Raw genomic sequence first — 15,714 nt, forward strand, 5'->3', positions numbered from 1 at the left:
CGTCTCTGGAGATATTTAAGGGTAGGTTAGATAAATGTCTACTAGGGATGGTCTAGGCAGTATTTGGTCCTGCCATGCGGGCAGGGGACTGGACTCGATGACCTCTCGAGGTCCCTTCCAGTCCTAGAATCTATGAATCTATGAATATACATGTCACCCATTGTACCAGGCCATATTCCGGGAACATGGTGTATGACATACTCATCCTTCATGAATCACTCTAAGGGCTTGTCTATACTGCCTGCTAAATTGGTGCAGTTGCGATCAATGCAGTGGTGTTGATTTAGCAGGTCTGGTGAAGACTTGATGAATCGATGGGAGAGCGCGCTCTCATCGACTTCAGTACTCCACCTCCCTGAGAAGCGTAAGGTAAGTTGGCGGGACAGCCGCCAACAACATAGCATGGTGTAGACTGTTAGGTCGATATAAGTTATGTCGCTCAGGGGTGATTTTTGACTTTGACTTAAGCGGTAGTGTAGACCAGACCTAAGGTGTTACCTGGCATGGATTCTATGGATTTCAGGTAGTAACCCATACCAGGCTGTCATAAGGTGCTGGGCAAAGGGTTCTGATTCAGCCTTCTGTCACACCAGCTCCCATTTGGGGAATAAATTAGAGCTGGCTGGAGATAACCTGGCCCTAACTGGGGAAGCAGAGACAGCTGCTGCCTAATTAGTCTGGGGCTGTATAAAAGCCTCAGGGGAAGGAAGTCGGGGAAGAGCAGAAGGAAAGGGAAAAGGCCGGGAGTGGAAGCAGGGAGATAGCTCTTCCCACCCTCCTGCCTGCAGACGGTGAAGGGCCAACTGTACATGGTGAAACGGTGGTGGGAACAAGCTTGTGAATAAACTGCACCCGTGGATACTAACCCCAGGATCTCCGAGTGACTTTGTGGACCTAGCAGAGACAGGAGCCAAGGGGCCCTGTTGTGCTCTGCTACACATGCATTATTGGCATGTCCAGTTGCAAAGAAGCATGGTAGCGTCAGTTTCACAGCTTCAATATGCAGTGGCCAAACTCCTCCTCTCTGCTCTTACATATATCATCATCATTATGGAGACTGGTTTGGTGGCAACATATAGCCACATTTTTTTTTGTTCTGCTCTTGCTAGCTAAATCTTCTAATACCACAATTAGCATGCTCTGAGAATACAAGAAGAATATGCCATATGCCTTGGTTGGGGGGAGTTGGAGGGTAAGGAAGGAGGGAGCGTACTAACAAGTTATACCACTAATACAGACATAACATATGCACACTTAGCCAATTATGTTCCATAACAAAATATTAAGTGTGACATTTTCACTTAAAAATAATTAAAATTCATTAAAAATGGTTTCACTGTTACCTGGTTTGGGATTCAGGAGGAAGGGTGATAAGTGCTCATGTTTCAAAATGCTCAACAATGACAAGGTGTCATCAAGGCAGTTTGTTTGAATTTAGGGACTGAAAATTCAGAATATGCAAAAAACACATGCATGCACACGCATACCACTAGCTGTATGGACACTAAACAAGGTATTACCAAAACCTTGCTCTTCTCTACTGGATTAAGAGCAGAAGCAAGCCAGCAACTCCCCCGGAAGTGCTGCATGAAAAAAATGTACATATCTAGATTAAAAAAAAAAATTCTCTAGCCTCAACTGAGGTTTTTATGTCTTATAAATGGTTTGATTCTACCAGGCGCTGAGGCCCTTCAGTTTCCACAGAAGTCAAGTGGACTGGGACCATAGTCCTTAGACTTTATATGCTCATTGGGCATATTTTACATGCTATTTCAGTTTAAACGCGTTTGACATTTCTGATGGGTACCCAATTCCTGTGCTCCATTTCACTGAATGAAATCTCTGGATAACATTCATTCACCCAATACACATGGGCAAGCTATTATATTACTTCTGCATAAACAGCTTCAGGCAAAATTGGTATTTGCATGTCTTGTTGGGGAGACTAATCTGGACTTAATGTAAAATGCATGTTTCAAGCAGTAGCTGTGCCTATAAATTACCATAAGAAATTGAGCTATTGAATATAAAATTTGTGTCAAGTTTGCCCCTACAAACCAAACATGCTATCTAAATGATATCCTATCTTGGAAAACACTGCAGAGGTTAAAAAAAAAAATAGATTAGAGGCTCACTTATCCTCCTGTATGTCCCAAATACAACAGTCTAAAAAGACTGTTCTTTTGAACATGTTACTACATTATTGCACTGACTACAGTTTTTGGTGCTACATGGAAGAGCAGGAGCCTAAGTGGCCATAGTTAAAAAGGTAGTGCCTACATACATTTCTATTGAACTAAAAATAAATATTGGGTATATATGTGGGATCTTTGAGATTTAGTGAAGGACAGACTTGGGGAATCTCAAACAAAAAAAGACTGTGCACTTAAAGTCAGAACTATGAGCATTTTTAAAAATTATTCATCTATTGGACTAACACTACCACCTCTACGTCTTTTTCAAAAGTTTGAAATAGTCTTCTCTGTGTTAATGTTTTGAATGTGAGTTTAAACTGTAAGAAAGGCTGACTATTCTCTCTGAATCTGAAAATTTGCATGAAGTGTTCTCTCTCAGGTTGTCCCAGACAACAAGGCACAAAAACTCAGAAGTTTAATTTGTACTTTAAAAATCCGAAGTAAATCCAATTTGTGCTCTCTGACTTGTGCTGTTTGACTTCTCAAAGGATGAGGAAACTGTGCTTCACAGATACACTATATAAACATCCTAATGCTCTGCTCCATCACAAAACCTCTAAGAGCAGGTGGTGTAAGATCTTTGCAATGTAAACACACATCAAGATTCCCACAGTACTCTGGTTTGAACAGTCAGTGAAAGGACACAGTAGAGAATGCTTCTTTTTGGGAGCAGCATGGGACATGTAGACAGTGTTAGATGCCTTGGAATGTTTCTCAAAACTCAAAGATAATTAGCATTTTATGCTTAAATTCATGACTAAATAAGTTATACAATGTAAATGTATCCATTCAGGCACTTTAAGTGCCTGCATGTCAGTAGCTTTATTGGCTTGGCCACATTGGCAGTAGCTCATATTAACTGATAATATGAGCAAATTATTTGATAGGATGGGTTCATTTGTTTTGACAGACTCTGCTTCATCCATCTCGGAACAGAGCAATACCATGTTGGGGGGAGGGGGCGGAGAGAAGAGTGAGACGAGCAAAGAGGCCTGGTCTACACTAGAAAATTAGGTCAGTTTAACCACATCAGTCAGGGGTATGAAAAAGCCACACCACTAAGTGGTGTAGTTAAACCAACTTATGTCCCTGTGTAGGCAGCACTAGGTCAAGAGACAAATTCTTCTGGTGGCCTAGCTACCACTTTTCCGAGAGGTGGATTTACCTACCTAGCCTTATGCAATTAGTGTCTACATTGAAGCACAGATGTGCTGTTGTAGCGTTTTAAGTGTAGATAAGCCTTAAGTTAGTTTCGTGCCTTTTTACAAAGGTCTCTGTTCTTAGTTTTTAGTGTTGGTGTTTTTTTTTTTTTTTTTTTTTTTAAGTAACAGTTCTGCTGGAAACAATCATTTGCAGTTGTTTCCTGCAGTCCCACCAAACTTGGCATTCTTAACCATAGCTATCTCTACTATCTCCTACAGTTGCCTTAACCATTGTTTAAAACAAATGTGCATTTCCCTGACTAATCAGTTCCAGACTGGCTGAGTCATCAAGAGAAGGCAAATTGTACTGTAATTCTGAGAAAGCAAAAACTTCCAAAAGAAACAATACCTGGTAATGAAAGCCAATAGGGAGCAAGGAGGGAACAAGCCAAGAAAGGAAGCTAAACTGCACTTAACTGCAGTTAAGAAAAGCATTCTATGATATAAAATTTTTTATAATTAGAATTTTGCCATTAGTGAGCTTTAGCTTATAGGCCCATGCTGTTTCTGAACTATTTACCTGGTGGTAACTATTGGGTTTTATTCGGTCTGTGGCATAGCTGAAAGTCTATTTGCATTTCCAATAGCGTTAAGGATATTTCTTGCATCTTTATTTCTCTAAGATGTATAAGACATCAGGTAGGTGCTAGATAGGTGAAGAAATTGTCTTTCAATGACCACCAACTCTATAACTTTTGCCCTGTAAATGACCGACACTGCAATACCATTTTCTGTCTTTTGAATGTACAGATTCTGCCAGTCACTGATAATTCAGTTCCGTTTTTTGACTAGAAACAGGTGCTGTTCTATGCATGACAAGGCAGCTTGTACCCTATTAACCTACGACTAACAAAATTACCTCTCTGCCCAGAAGCATTTACTGGCCTAGGAACAGTTTTAATAACTTAGTCCCAGCTACAAGTATTAACTCATACAAAATATTCTTCTTCTGTCCTGTTGCTGCTCAAGGGGATTGTATATTTACAGTTTAGTTCCCAGGGTTGTGCTCTGTACATTACAGAGAATATTCATGAATTTCTTGTTTTGCTTGACTCCTTTGTGGGCTTTTGGTTAGAAAAAGGCCAATGAGTTATGTTCAGTTATAAAGGTGCCGCCCAAGCTACAACATCCATGCTGCTATTTTGAGTGCACTAGCTCAAGTCCCACTAGCATGAGTCTGTCTACTTGGACTGGTAGCTCACTCCCAGCTGCAGCATAGACACACCCAAAGTGCATAAGACCTTCCTGAAACTGACTAAAGTCCAATAGGTAACATTCACAGAAACCATTGGACATACTGATCAAGAAAGGACCATTTAAAAGAGATTCATAAGCTGTATGTAAAGTTCTCCATAGGGTGGAGGCAGAGGCTGCTAGAGAAGTAACTGAAACCGTGTGTGCTGGAGCACAGGCCAGAGTGTTTCCTGATTCTGTTCCAGCTCTTCTTTGAGTATAGGAATTAATTTGTAGACATTAACCTAACGTGTGAAGGATTCTGGTTGGAATTTGGCTTGGCTTTGCCCTATTGGGCCAAGAATATCTTATGCAAGACATATGTATTTTTCTATGGCAGTAAGGGCGGGTTGTTATTTTGTGTGTAGCCTCCCCCCCCTTCACCCAGTTACCTTCTTTAATGTTAATCTGCTTACAGGTTTTGATGGACAGGCCTGGGTTCTTCTGGATCCTGCCACTCACTCAGCAGGGTGTATCTTCATTTTTTCCTATGACTCTATTTGGCGGTGCCTCCACCCCCCTTGCTCATTCCTGGCAGGGTCACCAGGGCAGTTTGGGAGGAAAACTCTAACCCGGGGTAATCCCTACTTTCTTGCCGGATAGTTGGAGACTTCCATGAAATAACACAAACAAATACAATATATTCAATGCAATAATTCTATTGAACAGGAAACAAATATACATAACAGGGTAAAACACTATTTTTAGGGTCACCGGTGCCCATGCTGCTAATACCTGTGACTTTTCCCCAGTCACATGACTTGAGGTAGCAAATGTAAGATTAGTGTCCTGTTGGTACGTGTACTTTGTTGATGACCTATGACCACAAAATTCTTCTCTGCAGTGGTTTAGCAGTGTGGCTGACTGGGTTCACTACAGCCCAAAGGACTCACAAGTGGGAGAAGGTGTTAAGTCCTTCCACAGGTTTAATATGCAGCAGGTTATAAAATCCCCAAACCCTTACTCCTTGGCTGAGGAGTACAGTTGAGGACACAGTTCAGGGAGTAGGAGGCCCCCAAAACAAATTCCCTGACTGACTAACTAAAAGATGGTGCACTCACAAACTCCATGAATGATCCTCAGGTTCAGAGATGATTCTGGACTCCTGAGTTACTGCAGAGGGGCTGGCAGGGATCCTCTTTAGGCAGGAATCAGGCTGCTTCGGTCCCAGGATTTCCCCTCACCACAGAGGGGTGCAGGGCTCAAGGTGCAGGTTACACAACTGTACTAAAATCCAAACTGTCGTCTCCTAGCCCAGCGTCCAGACACACATGCACAGCAGGCAGCAGCCCTGAACTAGCAGAGAGAGCAGAGCTGACCATGTGGTGACTGGTTTCACCTAGGGAGCTGGAGGGCTAACTCAGCCTGGCTGGGGAAGTTTCCCAGCAAAACTCTACAAACTGGGAATCCTCAGTAGAGAAGGAAAAGCCCAGCTGAGGGATCTTGCTTTCAGGTCCCTAGAGGCCAGTTTTCAGGGAGAATCCTCATAGACTTTAAGGTCAGAAGGGACCATTATGATCATCTGGTCTGACCCCCTGCATGCTGCAGGCCACAAAACCATCCCTACCTCTTCCCTTGACTCTGCTGTTGAAGGCCTGGGACTCACCAGCTCCTCAGACAGCCAGTCCTGCCCTTCTCCTGGTTGGCTCCAGACTGACTCAAAAAATGGCTTCTCCCCTTTCCTGAACTCCCTGGGAGGGGCATCTCACTCTGTTGGTTGCCAGGCAGGCTCTGAGTTTGCCTTGGCTCCCCCTGAGTTGCCAGCAGATAGAACCCCAGGAATATAGGTAATCTCCTTGGGGGGTTACATGTGGATGAGCAGGATGAGAAGAAGGGATCATTTTCAGAACCTCTGAAGGTGCAATTGAGTGGTCTTCAGGGCCGGCGCTTCCACTAGGCGTCCTAGGCAGTCGCCTAGGGCGGCAGGTTGTGGGGGGCGGCATTTCACCACCTTCTGCGGAATTTCGGTGGCGAGGGGCTTCTTTTGCTCTGGGTCTTCGGTGGAAATTCGGTGGCGGGTCCTTCACTCGCTCTGGGACCCGCCGCCGAAGTGCCCCGAAGACCCGGAGTGGAAGGACCCCTGCTGCCGAGAACGCAGCTTCAGAGGAGGAGCTGCTGCCGATTACTGTGGAGAGCGCTGCCACCTAGGGCGGCAAAAACCCTGGCGCCGCTCCTGGTGGTCTTCATTTGTCTACAGTTATAAAAGGTCTTTTTTTATTCTTTTCCCTTACTGTGACAATCACTGCTCCAAGCTATGGAGCACTCTAAAGTGTCAATGGGACTGTTCACGTACTTATAGTTACGCACATAGTTTAAATATTTTGACAGAGTATGAGTCAGATTGTTCAGGACCTTTAGTTCTTGAGCTCAATATTAATTTCTGTTTCACTAAGTGGGCATGCTCAAACTTGTGCTTTTTATTACTTATGAAATAATAATTCACTGTTTATCTTCTGGTCTGAGGGAGGGCAAAAGGAACCTTACTGAGAATAGTGGTAATAGAGTTGGTTGAAAATTTTCAAACTTTTTTTTCAGATTGGAAACTTTTTTTGCAAATAAATGTGTTTTTCTAAAGGTTTCTATCCCCCCCGCCCCCCAACAAAACTGGACAATGGAAAATTTAGTTACTGGTTAGCTTTTGGGCTTTCCTTCCCCCCTTCTCTGTATGGAAGAGTTTAAAAAAGGAGGAGGATGTAGAATGTTCAGAGTTGACAAAACTGTGCAGGTTATAGGGTGACCAGACAGCAAGTGTGAAAAATCAGGACAGTGGGTGGGGGGTAATAGGAGCCTATATAAGAAAAAGACCCAAAAAACGGGACTGTCCCTATAAAATCGGGACATCTGGTCACCCTAGCAGGTTACAAGAACATTATGATGATTATATTGGATTGTTATAGATGCTTTTATCTTCAATGCTTTCTAAAAGAAGAGTCCTCTTAGAAGTAATAAATCTGCCTTTTGGGATCAATAAAAAAGATATAGGTAGATTTTCCTCTGTTTAATTTGGGAGGATGAGGAGAAACTGGTGGGTTTGTAGATGGAGTGGGAAATATTGCATATTTTTCTTCCTCCAGAAGTAGTAATTTCCTGCAGGAAGCTGTAAAAAATAAACTCAATAACAAATTAAACTTCACTAGTGCCTTCCATCAGTGGACTTCAAAGCATGTTTGCTTTACAAACATTGCCAGTGAATTACCTTAAGCCTCACAACATCCTGTGAAGTAGATCAATATTTCTGGCCTCATTTTATAGATGGAGAAACTGAGGCAAAGATAAATTAGGATTTGCCCTGGGTTATCCAGGGAGGATGTGATGGAGTCAGGAATGAAGCTCTGATCTCCTGATTTGTAGACCAGTGTCTTCACTGCAAGACCATCCTTTTTCTCCTGCAAGAAATCCCTGTTCTCCAGTAAGAAATAACAGCTGACAGACTAAATGGAATGAGGTAAAAATGTGAAAATACTGGAGGAGATGATTATGATTTAGATGGTGTGGTGTGCCTTGCACTGGTGTATTTCACCTGTATGAGGGCAGAAAGAAAGAAAACACCTCCCTATAATATTAATTACCATTAGAGCTTTTGTCTTAAAACAATCTTTTTGAGGTGAAGAGCTGATTGTGTTGGTGATATGAAGAGATGTTACTGAGGAAATAAATACGTAGCACATGCTTGCAAAACCCCAGCCCAACTCCAGCACAGAGAACTCACCTTAGCCTCTGGAGTCACAAAGCAAGCACAGAGTTGCAATGCAATCACAGAGGGAAAACAAACATTTGACTAAGAGGTGAGGAAGCTTTAGGTACATGCATGAGAAGAAGTTTGCAGAGAAAATAACTCATATGCCACAGTCAACAGAATGCATATTCCCTAGAGATTAAGCCAAAGTTTGCGTGAAACTAAAATGACAAAAAACTCACAGCATTCCCAGTTGAAAGAAAAATAGGTTTGCTGGAAAATGTGGGTCAGGTTTTAAAACCAAGAGAAGAAACAAACTAGTGAAACATCTGTATTATTCTATATGCAATGAATATCTGAAGATTAATGATATGCTGTATCTTGCCAATACCACATTTTTTTCTGTTTATATATTTATAACCATCATCTCTTTTTCTCATGTGTTAGGTACAGAAAGAACTGGCTGCTGTCATTGCTTTGAAAGCAAGAAAGTCAGGTAAGTACAGATAGTTGGCCCTTAATGGGGCTTCATAACATCATTCTCCTCTGTCATTTATTAAAGTATTTGATTCTTCATTGTTGACTTATTAAAATGCAGGTTCTATTAGAAAGCAAGAAATACAAAATCTCATTCCACATTAAAGGATTGTGTGGTTGAAGAGTCTCCTTGTATCAACACAATATAATTACTGTGGTGTTCCCACCATCTAGTATCCCACCTAATAAAGTGTAAAGGCAGAATAGTTGCTGAGAATGTGAACTGTTTGGGGCTGCTTTAGTTAAGTTTTTTCTGTTTGCTTATATTTATATGTAATAATGTTTATTTGTTTGTTACAAATGTACAGTTCTTGATTTTGAATTTTGTGATAGTTCTGTTAAGATTAAGATTCGTGGATTGCAAATTTCTTTGTGTATTTTCCCTATTAATGCCAACTTCATTTTGGCCCTTTTAAGAATTTTTTTTTTAAATGATTTGCTATATCCTTGTTTGCTGGGGTATATTTTGCTGCTTTCTATCCATCTCCTTTTACGTGATCTAAAGTGACCGCAAAAGTGCCATCAAGAGCATGTTGCCTTAGGACTTTTCTACACTACACTGGTGTAGTACAACCCTCCTACTGTAGAGGCAGTTATAGCTGTATAAAGGTACTTTATACTGCAATAGCTATTTGCATAGAAGAGGGGGATACCTATACCAGTATTAGCCACCTTTATATTGATATAGCAGCACCCACACCACACTCTAAGGATTTTACCATTTAAAAAAATTCGTACCCCTAAATAGGGTTGCCAGCTTCCTAATGGCACAAAACCGAATTCCCATTCCCCGAGGCTCTGCCCCTTCCTCCTCCCCCGCTTCAGAGGCCTCATCCTCATTTTCACCAGCCTGGGACAGGGGTTTGGGGTGTGGGAGAGGGCTCCAGGCTGGGGCAGAGGGTTGGGGTGCGGGGACGGGGGAAGGGCTCTGGGTGGGGTTAGAAATGAGGGGTTTGGGAGAGGGTTCCAGGCTGGGGCAGGGGTTTGGGGTGTGTGTGGGGGGTTAAGGGCTCTGGGCTGGGGGTGAGGGCTCTGGGTGAAGCCAGAAATGAGGGGTTCAGGAGAGGGCACCCCCTGGGGCAGGCGGTCTGGGATGCTGGGGGCAGGGGTGAGGACTCTGGCTGGTGGTGTGGACTCTGAGGGGGGCCTAGGGTTACCATATTTCCACAATCAAAAAAGAGGACACTGGGAGGGAGCCCCGGCCTAGCCTCGTCCCCCCCCCATCCACTCCCACTTCCCACCCCCTGACTGCCCCCCTCAGAACCCACAACGCCTCCCCGCTTCTTGTCCCCTGACTGCCCCCTGCTGAGAACCCTCCACCCTAACTGCCCCCCTAGAACCCTACCTGTCCCCGACTGCCCTGACGCTTATCCACTCGCATGGGTGGCAGGGTTGTAGAAATTTTGGTGGTGCCCAGAACCCACCCCCCACACCTGCCTAAAGCTCTGGGAGGGGAGTTGGGTGGGGGGAGGAGGTCTGGGGTGCAGGTCCTGGGCTGGGGATTAGGGTGCGGGTGGGGTGCAGGCTCTAGGATAGAGTTTGGGTGCTGGGTGCAGGCTCTGGGCTGGGGCAGGGGGTGGGTGTGCAGGAGGGGGTGAGGGGTGCAGGCTCAGGGATGGAGTTTGGCGGTGGGAGGCGCTGCAAAGGGAGGGGGTGCAGGCTTTGGGAGGGAGTTTGAGGGCAGGAGGGGGTGTGTGGGGAGGGGGTTTGGTCGGGAGTTGGGTGATAGGAGGGGGTGCAGGGGTGAGGGCTGTGGGTCTGAGGATGAGGGGATCATGATGCAGGAGGGGGCTCAGGGCCGGGGCAGAGGATTAGGGTGCAGGGGGATGAGGGCTGGGGATGAGGGGTTCATGATGCAGGAGGAGGCTCAGGGCTGGGGCAGAGGATTAGGGTGTGGGGGGATGAGGGGTTTGGGGCATTGGAGAGGCTCGGGGCTAGGGTGGAAGGGCAGGGTAAGGGCAGCCTGCCTTGCCATTAGTGGATGGGGGGCACTAAGACCTGGGGACAGCAGCAGTACAAGCAGGCAAGGGCGAGGCAGGCAGCGAGGGGTGGGGGATGCGTGTGGGGGGGATGGGCAGGTGGAGGCTGGGGATCCATCCAACCCTCCCCCAGCTCCCTCACTGCCCCCCAGGACTTCCCTTACCATGTCTATGTCCATGTGTAGGCAAAACACGCTGCAGGCAGCAGGGGGGAGCAGGGGAGGGCTCTGGCTGCTGGAGACCAATGGGAGCAGCTCAATCAGGCCCTGCCACCCAATCAGCAGCCGCACTCTGCATGGAAGGGAGGGAGATAGGGGAGGGGAAAAATCCCAGACCTTTTAACCTTGTTACCAGTTCCTCCCGGACGGTTATTTAGAGACGCAAAAGCCGGACATGTCTGGGGAAATACGGACGGATGGTAACCCTAGTGGGGCTGGGGATGAGGGCTTGGAGTGAAGGAGGAGGCTCCGGGCTGGGGCAAAGGGTTCCGGGTGTGGGGTCCTGGCGGCGCTTATTGCCACTCCCAGAAAGCGGCCCCCAGATCTCTGCAGCCCCGTGGCACATGGGTGGCCAGGAAGGCTCTGTGCGCTGCCCTTACACCTGCAGACACTGCCCCTGCAGCTCCCATTGGTCGCGGTTCCTGGCCAGTGGGAGCTGCGGAGCTGGCATTTGGGGCGACGGCAGCGTCCGGAGCCTCCCTGATTGACCATTTGCCTAGGGCTGCAAGGACCTGGAGTCTGATTCTGGGAGCTGCACAGAGCTAGGGCAGGCAAGGAGCCTGCCTTAGCCCCAGACTCCTGCTGTGCTGCTGACCGGACTTTTAACAGCCTGGTCGGCGGTGCCTTTTTGACCTGGCATTCCAGTCGAAAACCGGATGTCTGGCAACCCTACCCCTAAATGAAATAGTAATACTGGTAGAACTTTCAAGGGTAGGCCAGGCCTTTCTAATGCATTATTTTAAGCATTTGGTATGGCAGCTCAAATTTGCAAAAAGCTACTCCTTTGAGATAGATATTTTGGAATTTAACTAGTGCCTGCTTGTTTTTGTTTTTAAAGAGCAACATTGCAATTTGCATTTCTTAATGCCTTATGTTGGAGTAGTGCATGTAGAGGTATTGCAGGGTCAGGCATTATTGTAAATTTTAAATTAAGTTAACATTGTTATTGTTTCGGGGCAGAGTGAATTAGGACAGTTGTTTACTCTTATTTACTTTATTGCTGATGGTTAAGGTCACAGCCATTAGCTCTAGTCTTGACTCTTAGTTTATATTGCTAAGCTTTATTGCTTTCTCACTGTGTCTTGCCTGATAAAGCTTAGAGTATTCCAGAGAGAGAGAGCTTCTTACAGTATGTTAAGATCTGAAAGCCCCACATCTTTCCATCATATAGTTTTCTGACCTTGTTCAAAATACCGTGTTTAGAGGAAATAAACAAACAACTGCCCGACAAAGAAGATTTGTGTGCAGATTCTCTTTGGGCATAAAACCAGTGAAGTTGGCTCCTGCATTAACTATCTTTACTGGCATGTAGGGTTACCATCGGTCCGTATTTCCCCGGACACGTCCGGCTTTTTCGTCTTTAAATAGCCGTCCGTGAGGAATTGGTAATGTTAAAAGGTCTGGGATTTTTCCTTTTTCCCTCCCCTCCCTTCCATGCAGAGTGCGGCACGGCTGATTGGGTGGCTTGGCCTGACTGAGCCGCTTCCATTGGCCTCCAGCAGCCAAAGTCCATCTCCCGCTCCTCCCCTCCCGCTGCCTCAGCACTCTGCGGGGGAGGGGCTGTGCGTGCAGCAGCCCAGCAGTGTGTTTTGCCTCCACGTGGAGCCAGCGTCTGACCGGGCCTGGTAAGGGGAGTCCCGGGGGGCAGTCAGGGAGCAGGGGGAGGGTTGGATGGGTCGGGAGTTTGGGGGGGGGGGAGGAGGGGCTTATGTACTGACTGGAACTTGAACGTATGAAAGAATCTGCTTCCCATTGTAGAGATATCTTTAAAGGTTTTTAGGGATTTGAACTCCTCAAGACAGATGTTTTGCAGAAGCCCATGTGTTGGTTGTATTTTTTATTACATTATCCCTAAACAGTTCCTCTCGAGCTTTGGTTAGCACTTCTGTTTAGGGCAAAAATGGGTGTTTTGCTTGATTAAAGGACTGTGGAATTTGGCACTCAGTGATTTTAATTTCTGGAAGTGGCCCTGCAGTGGTTTAATTATATTGGCAAAACTGGCTGATTTGTGCTCTGATGTTATTTTTCTATGATACTAATAGCAATAATCACTTGGACCTGGTCTACACTAGCAGGTTATGTTGAATTTAGCAGCGCTAAATCAAATTAACTCTGCACCCGTCCACACAACAAAGCTACATAGTTCGACATAGAGGTCTCCTAAATTCGACTTCTGTACTCCTCCCCAACGAGGGGAGTAGCGCTAAATTCGACATGGCCATGTCGAATTAGTGTAGGTGTGGATGGAAATCGACGCTAATAGCTCCGGGAGCTATCCCACAGTGCACCACTCTGTTGACGCTCTGGACAGCAGTCAGAGCTCAGATGCTCTGACCAGCCCTCAGGAAAAGCCCTGGGAAAATTTGAATTCCTTTTCCTGTCTGGGCAGTTTGAATCTCATTTCCTGTTTGGACATCGTGGCGAGCTCAGCAGCACTGGCAACGATGCAGAGCTCTCCAGCAGAGATGGCCATGCAATCTCAGAATAGAAAGAGGGCCCCGGCATGGACTGATCGGGAAATCTTGGATCTGATCGCTATGTGGGGCGATGAGTCCGTGCTTTCAGAGCTGCGATCGAGAAGACGGAATGCAAAGATCTATGAGAAGATCTCCAAAGCCATGACAGAGAGAGGATACAGCCGGGATGCAACACAGTGCCGCGTGAAAATCAAGGAGCTGAGACAAGGCTACCAGAAGACCAAAGAGGCAAACGGACGCTCCGGATCCCAGCCGCAGACATGCCATTTCTACGAGGCACTGCATTCCATCCTAGGTGCGGCCGCCACCACTACCCCACCACTGACCGTGGACTCTGAGGATGTGATATTGTCCACGCCCGCTTCTTCTGAGATGGTAGTGGACGGGGAAGAAGAGGAAGGAGATGAGGAGGATGAGGCAGTCGACAGCACTTACAACGCTGATTTCCCAGACAGCCAGGATCTCCATCACCCTCACAGAGATCCCGTACCAACCGTCCCCAGGCGTTAACCTGGACCCAGAATCAGGGGAAGGATCAGACGGTAAGTGGTTTATACATGTAAACATTTATTTAGAAAAGAATATTAATATTAACTGTGGCTTTTTCATGATTAGATTGTCCTAGGCACTTAAAGTTCTAGTCTTTGGCAGTGCAAGTGCTGCAAAAAAATCTAACAATGTCCGGTATATCTTGATTGGTTTGCCCTAGGCGCTCTACTGTTTAGCCCTTGCCAGTGCAGCTACAGTAAAATTCGGTCAATATGTCCGGGGTTAGAGCAGAAATCCTCATGGGACATCTCCATGAAGCTCTCCTGGAGGTAATTGGAAAGCCTTTGAATGAGGTTCCTAGGGAGAGCGGCCTTGTTGTGTCCTCCGTAGTATGAAACGTTTCTGCGCCAGACTACCATCAAGTACTCCGGTATCATTGCCTTGCACAGCATGGCAGCATACGGCTCTGGTCTTTGGAGGCTTTCCCGAAGCATGCTTTCTTTGTCGCTGTCTGAAATACGCATCAGAGTGATGTCACTCATGGTCACCTGCTTTGAATTAGGGCAATGTTAGTATTGGGACTGCTTCCCTGTTCCTTTACAGAACTGTAACGGCTGGTTTACAGCCATGCGGTGGAGGCGGGAGAGGGGCAGCATAGAGGGATCTTTCCCGGGGACAGCCGCGAGGGGGTGGGACAGGGGCAGAGTTCATGCTTGCCGGATTGCTGGCAGCAGGAACTGGCCAGCGCTAGGAGCATTGCTTTGAACGTGAAAGTAGGGCAGTGCTATTATTAAAGTTTTAAGCTGCCACATGTCTACGGCTTACCATGTCAGCCCGCTACCCAAATTCCGCTGTGCTGTTCCGATTCCGTGATCTGCACTGCAAGACCCCAGGGACTGAATGCGAAGGCCGAAAATTCGACCTTGTCCTGAGTGCGCATGTGATAGGTGCTGTGAATGGTCTTTTTCACAGAGAGAGACTATTTTCTTTGTTCACCCAAAAATTTATCTTTCTGAGGAATTCACTCCTTTTCCCATCCCACAGCTGTAGCTGTCTTCCGACCTACCCTGTCATCAGACTCCCAGAGGCTGTCGCAGATTAGGCGTAGACGTAAAAGGACACGGGACGACATGTTCTCAGAATTTATGGGCTGCTCCCGAGCCGAGGCAACCCTGCAGAGTCAGTGGAGGGAGAACATGTCCCAATACCAGCGAGCACACAGCGAACGGGAGGAGAGGTGGCGGCAGGAAGACCAGCAGGCGACTCAAACACTGCTTGGACTAATGAGGGAACAAACGGACACGCTCCGGCGCCTTGTGGATGTTCTGCAGGACCGGAGGCAGGAGGACAAAGCCCCACTGCAGTCTGTGTAACCACCGTCCCCCGCCACAAAGTCCCATACCCCCCTCACCGAAAGTACCAAGAAGGAGGGGCTGCAGAGCCCATGAAAACTGTCACTCTACCCCTGCAGACTGCTCAAGTGGCAGAAGGCTGTCATTCCCCAAAATTTGATCCGTCCTTTCCTTCCCGCATCACCCAATCCCCCTTCCCAGTTTCATCCCCTAACTGTCCATTTGCTAATAAAAAATACATTTCTGTTAATTGCTGTTTCCATCATGTTTTTTTTTTAGAGGACAGTCTGTTTTAAGGGGGGCAAAGGTGGTTGGTACAGACACGGGGGCAGGTTCAGCAGTAGGTCACACACACA

The 15,714-nt window shown here is 46.4% G+C and overlaps 2 protein-coding genes across 4 annotated transcripts in view; both read left to right on the forward strand.

Moving 5' to 3' along the window:
* RAPGEF5 (Rap guanine nucleotide exchange factor 5) overlaps positions 1-15,714 on the forward strand; it is a 241,355-nt gene that overhangs the window by 67,493 nt on the left and 158,148 nt on the right. For all 3 annotated transcript variants that reach the window (XM_054020202.1, XM_054020200.1, XM_054020201.1), the window contains exon 7: positions 8,754-8,802. In XM_054020202.1, the coding sequence (XP_053876177.1) occupies positions 8,754-8,802 (49 nt within the window). The remainder of the gene's footprint in view (positions 1-8,753; positions 8,803-15,714) is intronic.
* On the forward strand, positions 13,143-15,133 carry LOC128832658 (myb/SANT-like DNA-binding domain-containing protein 1). Its single transcript, XM_054020205.1, has 2 exons — positions 13,143-14,059; positions 15,051-15,133. The coding sequence occupies exon 1, from the start codon at positions 13,284-13,286 to the stop codon at positions 14,025-14,027; it is 744 nt and encodes a 247-aa protein (XP_053876180.1). The 5' UTR covers positions 13,143-13,283; the 3' UTR covers positions 14,028-14,059; positions 15,051-15,133.

Source organism: Malaclemys terrapin, chromosome 2 (assembly GCF_027887155.1).
Source record: "Malaclemys terrapin pileata isolate rMalTer1 chromosome 2, rMalTer1.hap1, whole genome shotgun sequence".
NCBI lineage: Eukaryota > Metazoa > Chordata > Testudines > Emydidae > Malaclemys > Malaclemys terrapin.